This window comes from Lepeophtheirus salmonis, chromosome 6 (genome assembly GCF_016086655.4).
Source record: "Lepeophtheirus salmonis chromosome 6, UVic_Lsal_1.4, whole genome shotgun sequence".
Classification (NCBI taxonomy): Eukaryota; Metazoa; Arthropoda; class Copepoda; order Siphonostomatoida; family Caligidae; genus Lepeophtheirus; species Lepeophtheirus salmonis.
In genome coordinates, this window is record NC_052136.2 from 19,319,412 (window position 1) to 19,332,037 (window position 12,626).

The 12,626-nt window shown below is 33.3% G+C and overlaps 1 protein-coding gene across 1 annotated transcript in view; it reads left to right on the forward strand.

The window, feature by feature from the left end:
* The first annotated feature begins 12,204 nt into the window (after nucleotides 1-12,204).
* The window catches only part of LOC121119903 (uncharacterized), a 58,614-nt gene continuing 58,192 nt past the window's right edge, over nucleotides 12,205-12,626 (forward strand). Inside the window, exon 1 of the mRNA XM_040714727.2 lies at nucleotides 12,205-12,514. Within this exon, the coding sequence (XP_040570661.1) occupies nucleotides 12,368-12,514 (147 nt within the window). The 5' untranslated portion in view covers nucleotides 12,205-12,367. The remainder of the gene's footprint in view (nucleotides 12,515-12,626) is intronic.

Consider the following 12,626-nt stretch of genomic DNA (forward strand, 5'->3'; position numbering starts at 1 on the left):
GTAAACACAATTTTAACTACACGGCACTGCGTTATTATGATTATAGTTATAGTATTACTTAACACAAAAATACTTATTAATTTGCTATATGACAAAAAAAAAATATTTTGCTCCTTAATAAATACATTAAATGTCATTAAAATAGGCAAATATCTATTATTATCATTAACCCATTAACGTCAATGAATATTTTTTTAAATATTCTGAAATGGTCTTAAGATTAAAAAAAGTACTTTTTGTTAAATTTAGGGGGCTACATCCACTCCAGCCCATCCACTGTGGGAACCCCTGATACTAAATAGTTTCAGAATGTTTAAAACCAGATACTGATAACTTTTCGATTGTATGAGAGTATCCTTTCTTAGTTTATCCCCGATATATACATATTGGAATATGCTATAAACATACGGACATACAAGTTTACAGACCACGTTTGATGTTTCACCTAATTTAATATTATCGTTTTCTTGACGTGAATGAATGCATATGATACAAGAATTGTTCGTGTCATGTTCCACTTGGTCCATCGAGTGTGTTTATCAACCTGTTGCCTAATGACGCTTTTAGGAGTAGGTAGTACTCGAATATTAGCTGTAATTAATGTTGTTCAAAAAGTGGCCAAAAAGCTTCTTTTTTTATGTTTAAAGTGCTAAAATAGTGACTTTGTACAAAGAAGGGTATTCTGAGTACCAAATTGCTTTAATGAGCTGTTGTATCAAGAATACTGTTTACACTGCCATCAATGATTTTTCAAAATTTGGGATAAAACGGACAAAAGAGAACAGGTCACCAAAGGAAAAAGTCCACGAGAGATGATACCATGATGAAGTTGACTGTTTCAAGATCTCCCACTAGTTCCCGCAAAAAAAAAATCTGTCTAATAGGGTTCGAAAACGGTGCAAAGTACGTGTCACCATTGTTCACGCCGTTGGACTAAAATGGGCATATTTTGTTTCCTTTCTGAATTACATTTCTTTCTGCTAAAAATATGAAAATATCCCAGGTGTTTTTAAACTTTTGCATATGACTGTATATCTATAAGTCTGTTTTTGATATTATCTCATATGGAGTCCAAAATGATCGAAGAGATCAGTCTGAAATTGAACTAATAGATGTATTAAATAACCAATCATGTTCCTATGATATTTTGTTGGGCTCTCGAGGTCATTAAGAACCTGTTTTGAACAAAATCAAACCTCATTTTCCTTTTCTATGTCCCTTTCCTCTACTCATCTATTTCAGTTTTTTTTTTCTCCCTCTTTTTGTTTCTTTTCTTCTACCTCCATTCTTTGTTTCTATTCTCCTTTATTCAGCCCTACAACGCAGGCACCTTCTGCTATTATATACACTTGTCCTCAAAATTACTCATCCCCCTGTTAATTTTCCTGATTCAACTAATACATTTTCCTCAAGTTTGTTTATGAACAATATGTACCAACAAGTGAAAGATCCCAGCCTTTGGTCAACCGTCTTGTGGTCTGATGAGACAAAGTTAGAGCTATTTGGTCTTATGGATGTCCAATATGTCTGGAAGAAGTAAGGAAAAGCATACAAGCAGAGGAACATTGTCCCAATCATGAAGCAAAGGAGTATTGGCATAATGTTATGGGGATTGCTTCACTTCCAGTGGTACAGTGAGCCTCAACAAGGTCCAAGGAATCATGATGAAGGAGGATTACATCAAGAAACTTGAAGGAGTCTACTGAGAAACTCCAGATTTGCCACAACTGGACTTACCAGCATTGCTAAAGTAGTGAAGAAATGGTTGAAGGATAACAATGTCAACATTATAGTCCAGACTTGAAAAAAGTAATGTCTCGGAACAACCTAACCCAGCTTGATGCCTTTGGCAACTGGAATGTTCCAGTGAACACATGCAAGGAGCTTGTGGAATTGTAGAAAATTGTGGCCAATGAATCAGAAGTTTCTTGAATTTTGTATAGTTGTCATTTACTCACTTCTTGGCGCATAAAATTCATAAACAAACTTGACAAAAATACATTAGCTCCACCACGAAAATTAACAAGGGTATGAATAATTTTGAGGACATATAAGTCTATATATATATAAAATAAACCTATTTATATAAGTAATTATATAACGGTCTTGATAATTTTGACGTCTAAGCTCCCCAAATAGAAGCTTATACATTATAATTGGCATAGTGTTGGCAACAAATTAACTATAACATTAGCAAGAAACATATATTTTTCTCTAGTAATCCTACCATTCCCACCCACCCCTTATCCATTCAATATAAGTTAGTATAAAAGTCTAGTCCTTTTATTGGGGACTTTCAGTACCTACAAATTACAAGATGTGGGGACTTGGACTCGAATTCACATTTTGATGAATTGTAACTCAACTTGATCCATGATATAAGACTCCAGACTTGACTTGGATTCGTAAATCATTTAATCAGTTTTCACTAGATATGAAGTACTCTTTAAAAACTTGGGTTTGTGAGATATCTGACTTGGACTTATGGTATAGTCAGGGGCGTTTTCACGGAGGGAAAGAATTGGAAAAATTTCAAGCTTTAAAAACTGGAACAAAACCCCTAAAAACGGCCCACTCTACTCTCTAGAATAATGATATAACAATGTCATTTCGTTTTGGTGAATTAAGAACATATTTTTGTTTTTTGTATTTATTGTTTATATCGCATGTTCAACCACTGTACATAATATGTCGTAGGTATACGTTATATTATATACAAAAATAATGGAGAACTACAATAAAATATATGTTAAGTATAAGAAAATAACACAAAATTAGCTAAATATACTTATATAAACATATATACCTTAGTGTAGATTATATAAGTTTTTTTTGCAAGCTTCTGTCTGCAAAATAAACAAACACAAAACAACGAACAATTATTGAAAAATAAGAAGTGAATTGTTTCAATTCACTTGGAGTAATTTTACCAAAAGTGAAAGAAAGTCTTCATGTTGGAAGTCCAAGTCGATTATAACCAGTGATGGAAATCGGTTGTATTTTGGGCATGTAAAAAAACAAAAATCAACATGGTCACCCTAACTATTTATAAAAAAAGTCTGAAGACAAGTCAAGTCTTGAATCTTAACTTTCGGATCCAAGTCCAGTCTGGAGTCTTTGATTGTGATATTAATTCAAGTCCAAGTTGATTTACAAGTCTCGAGTCCAATTCCCTTTCTTTAATCCCTGCAAAAGTCAAATGGTACATTTTTTGGCACTGAAGAGTTTTCTATATAAAAACTGCTTTTCACTAATTTTTTATTTAATGTTTTACTCTTTTTATAGGCTTGACCCAACATGAAAGTATGACAGAAATACGTAAGCCACATTAAAACATACTTATTAAATTAAAAATATTATGCTTATTTCAAATATGGTTTTATATTTTATGAGAAATCATTCAATTCTGAGAAAAAGCAATTTAAAGTTAACATGAAGTTATCTTTGAAGGACTTTGTTTGGAAAGGAATCATGCCTCTCAGGTTTATTTGCATTAGAGGCAAAAGAGTTCCTTTACCACGACGTTACTTCATAAAGATACATAAAGATATACTGTATAATTGGTAGTCAGCTGAAGCTTTGGATACTTTATTCCACTTGTTAATGTATTGAATATTGTTCCACCGTTGCCATCGAATTTGCTCATGTGAACGATTTCCAACAATTATTTAATAAAAGTATATTTGTTGGAAAAATTTGGCTAACTACCAACTGATTTTCGGACTTTTTTCTGATTCTTTTAAGTTTGAAATGTAATTTTTGAACCTTCATTTCCCATAAAGTATTTTATTCTAAAATGTATACGGAATGGGATCTCAAAACTCGAAGTAGTATTTAATTACCCTCGTTGTTTTTAATTATGATGTTTGATTATGCAATCAAATGATAGCTTAAACACAAATAAACAAGTTTTGTTGTTATTCCTAAGTGTAAAAATGTCAGATTGACAACAAAAAAGGCATCTTGTGTGCAATAACTTTTGCACCTATGTTATTGCCGAGAAGGCCCCAGAGAGCATTGGTATCTTCATTCGGACTGCCTTGACCATTGGGAAGTCTATTATAGCCCTATGCAGCGAAAAAGAACAACAATACTGTGACTGACTTCTGGCTGGCATCCATGTGGCCTTCCTCCAGCCAGACTTCAACCTCTTGGACTTTTGTAGTTTGAGACTTCTTAGAAAAGAATGGTACTCCGCACCTCAAGTTTTTTTTTTTGTTTTTTTTTGTGAACATATTGATTTTTTCATAAGACAAGATCGATTCCCCGTGTCTCAAAGTTTTTTTTAAAGTGTAGGTTGTCTATTCGAAAATGCACCAAAAGAAATTAATAATCCAAACAACGAACTATTGCAATAACAGAAAAAGGGAGAAAGTATATTAAATACGAATTAAAAAAGGGAATTTGGAAGAGGACTAGATAGTTTGTCTTAGGATCCTACATTGTATTAAAATAATTTATTTGTGTGTGACGTATGCCCCGCTTAGACAAACAATTATAAAAACGCATTTATTTCAAAAACATAGACGACTACAGACTTTAAACATAATATAAAAGTTGTTCAGAATTTTGAGTTACGTAGATAAGGCCCTGTTTAATTCTGATCAGACTAGATTCCTGGGCATTGGAGGGCACGTTTGATTTTTCGCAAATAAGTTGATTTTTTTAATAAAACAAGATCGATTCCCGGTGTCTCAAAGTTTTTATAAGGTATGGGTTGTCGTTTCGAAATTGCACAAATAAAAAAATATAAAAAGAAAAGAATTATTGTACTAGCGTAAAAGGGGATAACGTATACAAAATTTGACATAAAAAACAGGTAGAAAAGGATTAGCGAGTTAGTCATAGCATGTATCTTCACTATGGTTGAAGAAGGAATATCTTTTATAATAATTGTATTTATTGCAAGAATCACCCTTACTTTTCGTAGTAATGAGTTTTCATTTTCATTCATAAGCAAACAGTTCCTAATTAAGTTAGCAACTGCAATGACCCTAAATAAATCACGAGGTCAAACATTTAAAAGAAATGCTTTATATTTACAAAAAGCAGTATTTTCACATGATCATACATATATTTTTTTTTTAATGTTCCTTTAATTGGTTGGATGGATTTGCAGTGATTAAGTATAAGTAAACATTATGGTATTACATTTACTCCATCTAACATAGGAATCCTTTGGTGAAATCTATATACAAAGCATATTTATTTATCTAGGAATTGCCTGGGGGCGAACACACATTGAATTCGAGAGAATAACTTCTCCCAAGCGCGTTGTCGATGAACTACGGTGATTATATGTGGATTTTCAAGAGTGTCAAAAGGGGGTGCAGGTTTGATTATATTCGCATCAAATGGACAAAAACAACAAAAAATGTTTTATATAGTGAGGTTTTACAATAGAGATTTACCTAGTATATAATTATGGTGTTTAGTATATCGTTTCAGTTTAGAATTATAACATAAATATGTAAGCTAAATATAAATAAAATATTTTTTAATATTTAATTTGCTTTAAGATAGCATGTTCGTGCTATTTTATAAATAAAATACAATAAAAAAAGAATCAAACTGATTTTAAATGAGGTTCGGCATAGCGTGTATAGCAAATGCTCCCCCAGGGAGCGCTCTAGAGACTGAAGTAATCCAGGACTTAACACGTCATATTAAAAACCAAAATAAAAGAGAAGTGCATATATTTACGGTAGTAAATACCAAGCATTATTTAGCGTGCGTATTTTTTGCTCTTGGTAAACTGAACAACTTTATGTATTTTCTGAAGCAGTCATTTTCATTCTTGAGGAGAGAACACCTAAGTATTGAGTAACTACGTGTGAGTGTGCTTGTCAAAAACGGAGAGTAACACTAATGATTTATTGCAGAGTTATCTTATATATTATACAAACAAAGTGTGCCCCTTTGTCCGATGCCTAATTCCACCGGACAAATACCGTTTACAACCGCTATTATAAATAAATTTTTAAGATATTTATGAGTTTAACTTTAACACCCAAGTTGTGGAAAATGAGTACCCCCCCCCTTATATGTACAAAGGGGCCCCAAAACTTACAGTAAGATTTCATTATGCAACCAAACGACAGCTGCAAAATAAAAAGTTTTGTTTATATCCCATGTCTCTAATTATAAAAAGGCCAGAGTAACAAAAAAAAAAAAAAAGACAATGTTTGTGCAATCTTCTCTGTGCCGGTGCCATTGCCAAGAAGGCTGCAAAGACCCTTGGCTTCTCCATCTTCTCAGACTATCTACAACACCAAAATCTAGTGGATCCCGATACAACCAAGAAAAACAAATAAAACTTCTGCAGCAACAATATGGTTTACCTCTGACATTCCTCCATGTGGCCTCCTTCCGTCCAGATCTCAAATCTCTGGACTTTGCAGTTTAGAGTATCTTGGAGAAGAATGTTTGCTAACCTTCTCATTCAAAAGTTGAATTGGTGGTACACACCCTTTATCGTTGAAAGCAGTCAATCTGTTTGCCGGAGTTGTTTGTGAAGGAGGACATATTGAGTAAAAATATAGCTAAAAATAACATAAATTTGTTTTAAGTGCCCTACTCTTGATTCCATATAAATCCTGCGTTTCGTAATTTAGCCATACTACTGCAAAGTTTTGGGTCCCCCTCTGTAGATATCATAAAGAGATATTCTATGATTAGGTATTTATCAGGTAGAGTTTCATTGATAAATATTTGTTGGTTCGATGAGATACTTCAATAATATTATATTCATTTAATATCAATGAAGGTGTTGAAAACGGCACCTTGATCATTAAGTATTAACGATCAAAGTGGAGGTCTGTGATGATTAGCGATGTTCAAATTTATGTACATAAATAAGTTTGTTTTTGTCTTTTGCCATTTTGAATTTATTTGCATTTTTAGGTAGATAATGCATGTTAGAACAATCGTTTTTACCGTTAAGAATTATACTCTGCAAATGCCTGACGACGAGGACAGAGGCATAAAGGAGTCCAGAAAGCTTTTTACGGATGCCTCTCTTGCGCAAGACCTCCCCTAATGAAGTAATCATTACCCTAATGAAGTTAACCTTCAAGGACCTGAAGGAGAACATCAACCAACTCGAGGAATAATTGACTCTTGTCCATCATTGAGAAGGTCATTAAGAGCCTGACCCTCCCCAAGTTTGCCCAAGATTCTTAAAAAGAACACACCATTTGACAATACGAGTCATATTGGTTTAGTGCTCTCTGGTGAGAATGGTTCTGGCGTGAAGGAGAATCTCAACATCATAGCGAGCTTCAACTACGCCCCATGACATCCTTGAACTATGAAAGAGCAATTAACATTTTAAAGGACCTTCTCACTAAGAGGAACAGGTTAGCGGAAGACCAAATGAGGGATCAAATGATTATTAAGTGGATAAGGGCTGACTTGAATAAATAAATCTAATTTGACGGAAATATTCAAAACCATAATTAACCCTTTTTTACTGGATTTATTTGCATTTTTGCCTTTTTTATGCTTTTTATTTGTATTTTGTGTTGTTTTTTTCTGCATTTGTGTCCATTATTTGGACATCATTGGTGATAATTATAATATTAGACCAATTATTAGCACATTAAATAAACATCTTTGCAGTAAAACCAAAAAAAAACTGAAGCCCTATTTTTTTTAAACAATTTCCTTTACCAAAGTAGTTTTTTTTCCCCCTTTCATTACAAAGATTTATTTTAAAAGAAAATGTTGTTGACTATTTTTTATTAATATACATGAAATATATTTAGCTTTTTCTTTAATCATAAAACTATCAGAGGACACCTTGACCTCCACATTCTCTATGAAAGAAAGTTCTTCTACAAATAGTAATAATATTATTATTGCTGCCTTGATATACATTATATTATATTGATTCAAGAATTAGGAAACAAACTTTTACCATGAGTTAAAAAAAGTGTTGGATTTGACTTTATTTGTTGTTTTTGATCCATAAGATTTATGAGAATTTTCTTGTACTTACTTGTGTTTTTTCAAGGTCATTCATGGTTATAGAAGGTTCAATTTGGTTGTCCATTCAAACCTGAACACTGAATTTTAAACTTCAACAAGATATAATTTATTAATTAACAATAGAATATCAACAAAATTTATACTATAAATAGATGTGTGTTTGTTTGGAGGATGGAATCTGCAGGTCTTCCCCTCTACATTCGCCGAAAAGGTGTAGTCGAAGGGTTTGGCATCAGAGCTGTAGGGGGCCAAAAGTGTCAAAAAAGAGTTCAAAAGAACTCAAAAGAATCATTTGAAAGAGTATTGGAACAGAGGAGATGGGTTTCTTTCCTTGCTGATGTCAAAAGTGACCTCTCTACCCTTGATAGTTCTCTGGAGAGTCTGGTGATCTCTTGCATGAGCCCTAATAGGGCCAGCCTGTTTTCTTTAACTCATCCATGTCCCGTTTGGCCTTTATGACAGAGCCCTTCTTCCTCTCCAATGTTTCGGACCTGCCTAGACAACCAACTGCTTGGAGTACGCGAATGGAAATTCGTTGATCACTTTCAAGTGTCATTTTCCCGACTTGTACGTAAACCAGAGAGCTCAGGTTTGTTTTGTTTTGAAACAAATTATTTATAATTTGATATATCGAAATATGAATTAATTTTTGAATTTGTAAGCGTTCAGATTTCATTGGCTACAGGGTGGGGATTTTAAATCTAAAAATTTAAGGAGAATATATATTATAAATTATTTCCAAAAATTGATTTAGGCATTCACAAATCTTTTGGATTTTACGTCATGTGGTCCATCTAACTGAAGTCAATCCCTCAAACCAACCACATCCAGCTTCAACCCCAGTCTCCAACCTGGCTCTGAACCATGAAAAGTTCTTGATGAGGAACTCATTGTCCATGTTGGCCACTGCCTCGAGAATGGAAAACCGCAAGGAGTGATCAGTTTTATATGCGTATTTATTGGACTTTCTCTTCTCTCCAAGACACCCCACACATAGTAGTTCAAGGGGTTCAGATTCATTCGTCCAAAAATATGTCAGAAAGTCTTGACAACGTTGTTTTTTTACTCTCAAAACGATCATTGTTATTCTTTGGAGGAGTTCCGGCCCATTGCTCATTGAAAGCTTTGGCAACTTCGTCAACAGTTGATTTGGATAGCTTCATCATCTATATTATCTCATTGATTATGCAACAGGCACGGTAGCGCACAATATTAGCCTCCTTGCGTTCGTTTCAAGCCACTGACGACGACAAAAATATCAATATAAGTTAGAATAGATTGTTTGATCGTAAGTTTTCTACTCACATCTGAATCAATATAAACTACTTATGACACAAAAAGAAACATTGCTGTGATCTCTTCATTCAATAAACTTCCGTCTCCGGAACTGGGTTGAAATAGTACAGAGGAGAAAATGACTAATATCTGGTGTTTGAGTTAGTAGCGCATTTCCCCATTCAGAGTAAAAATCAGGGAATTTTTAGTGACACATTTGATCGGTGACCGTTCAACTTTTTTTTTTAAATAAAAATATGAATCACCATAAATATAGAAAAGTTATATTATTATTTCGAAAGGCCTTCATTTTTTTTTTGTAAGTCATCGAATAAATAATCAGAAATTTCAACTGACAACCCAATTATTCCAACTCTAATAGTCCAAAGGAAGGTATCACACCCTTCACAACCTCTCGTAGCTCCGGCTCTGGTTTTACACCTATAGAAAATCTGGATTTAATTATTTATAATACAAGTTTCATTTAATTATATAACTTCCACCGAAAATTAGCTTAAATAAACAATAACTCCTCCGATGTCCATTCTTAACTCTACAAAAAGGACTTACAATTATAACTCCGCAACTAATCCTCAGGGTTACTCTCTGTCTTTTATGAGCAAACGGAAATATTCAAATGTTTTGTATATATAAATGATAGCTTGTATGTTGTAGAAAAAGAAGTTCCCTTCCCTGGAATTAAATGATAATGATTGTAACTTAGAAAAAGACCTACCTCTACAGGTTACTAACTCCAAGAGCTAAAAGTTACAACCGTTTAGATAAGCTAAACATGATAATATCCGGGTAAACAAGGGATTTGTCTTAAGAAATTTTTTGGTTAATCGATTACAAAAGTAACAGCGGTTGATGCATTCTTATTTTTGTTCATTATTTAATCAGTCGTGGGGTTTGTTAACATCTCCATCTGAAATAAGCATTATTACCTATCTTTGGTGTGAATTCATTTATAAATTTAAATATAATAATAATATTTTCCTTGTACAGATGCTGTCTTAAATGTAGAATGTTCTCTTTTTTATGGCAGTAATTCATTTTCGCTTACAAAATCATTATGAGCAGCTGATATTAAGACGGGCATTCATTCAGTAATACCATATCTCTTGCTCCTACCTTCTCGTTGGACTCTTGACAAATCCCACTTCTATGTGTGGCTAAGGATAGTAGGTAGTTTTACCTTAAACTATTGTGACTCAAGACATTTTCCCGTAAACTTTAACCATTTCGCATTAATGTCATTTTGCCTCAAGGTTATTTCGCCTTAAAAAAATATAAATAATGATAATCTTATGTCCAACATTTCAATACATACATACTATCAAAAGTTTACTATCTAATGAGTTCAAACTAGAGAAAAAATAGGTAATACAATTTATATAATAAGAAAATGAAAACAGGACAATTGCTAGTAACTATAGTAAACATTAACTAAGTCTATTAATGACATATTTTATTAAAAGTGTGGCTATATATTCGTAATTATGGACTATTCACATTAGAAAAGACTCATGGATTGACAAGCAAGCATAATACGAGGAAAGAGCCTATCTCCATCATTATTCCTACAGAAAGGAAACATTTAACATATTTTATAGTAATAAATATTAGATATTTTGATTTTGAAAATTCAAAGTGAGCATCAATTAGCAGCCAAAAAAAAGTAATAACGAGGTATAAGGCTAATTATGTATATGTATAACGAAATATCTATGAGGCAAAATGGTTTTAAGGCGAAATTTTCTGTGGCATATAGTTTAAGGCAAAAGTATCAGGCACTATGGGTAAGACTTCCTTAAAATGTAGAAAAAAATACTTAAATATCATAGTATTTAATATTTTTTAACTGGATCCGGTAATTTAAAAATGTAATTTTCGAGATTCCACTCAAAGGCAATGTCCCCCGGGAAAAGGGGAAAACTTATGTGTACACTTACTTAAAAAATCTCCTTTTGGAGAAAGGAACTAGGCGTTTTGGACCACCAACTCCTTCTTTCATAGCTTCGGAGTCAATAAAAAATAAACGAATAAAAACGGAACGATTAGGTTCGGGAGGAAACCTCAGCAGAATAAGCTAGAAAACAAACTGTTGGACAGACTAGGTCTCCCGACAGTTGACATCGATACAAAAAAAACTATTTAAAAACCTTTTACTTCATCAAAGCAAAAATGGCTCCGCTACAGAATTGCTACCTCATCAATTTATACGAACAAGTCGAATAACGAGGATGAGAGTATGAATTGCAGAATTGCACTTTCTGTAGCGAGAGAATAGAAACGTCAGCATATATTTTATACGCGTATAATAGGCTAAGTCCTTTGGTAAGAATGTGTGAAGTAAGATTAAAAGAAATACTAAAATACTCGACGTCAAAAACTGATTGGGAAGTGGCTACAGCTCTCAATCTTCCCAGGGCTTTTAAGGTGAAGGTCATCATCAGTTCAGTGCTGGTGGTAATATATTTTTGTAGATGTAACAAGAAAACCCATACCAACAAATTTGGAAGGCGCAATCGAGAAAGAACTCGACGTTTTAGCAAATTTCTCCGGCTATGGTCGTTAATTCGACTTTTAGATGCTTGTATAAGAATTATTATTATTTTTTTTTTAAAGCTGTGATTTTTATTCTTATTATTGTTTTTTTTTTTACCATATAAGATATTTGTAGGGATTGTGTTATATTAAGTTAGAATGTTTGTTTTTGTTTGTTATAATTATAAATAAAGGTATGCCTATTGGGCTTTTAAAAAAATAACCTAGTTGTGTGCCATAAAAAAGGTATTAAATGAATTGCTAAATAATGGTTAAATTCCACATTAATGGAATAGTTATACAACATAGATGACTCTCAAGGTTGTAAAAGTATAAGAAAGGCCTTTGATGTCTGAAAGTGTCTCTCCATGGTGTGTGAGTTCCTCCTCCAGTTATTTGGTTCCCTTCAAAGCAAAAAGGGAACAGACGGACAGAATAAAGTAGAAAGGCACATAAAAAAAAGGGGGGAGGACATTTATTATTATTTTTTTCTACTGACTTAATTTCCTATTTTTTTCAAGTAAATTATTTTCAGTCCTTCTCCGGATTAATAATGAAACGCTATTATCTTTGGTTCCTACTCTTACTCAGTGGTGATATTGAACTTAATCCCGGGCCTCCAAGACGTGCTCCGTCCACGGCAAATTCAGCTCCAAAGGGTCCTTCAAAGGAAGAACAAGTTGAGCAATTTTTGGCAAAGGTGAGTTTTGAATAATGATATATTTTTGATCTGTATTGACGGCTCATATTGATGGGCGTCTGCAGAGGGGAAGATCAAGGCGTCTTAGTTCTTCCTTCCCAAAAAATTGTTG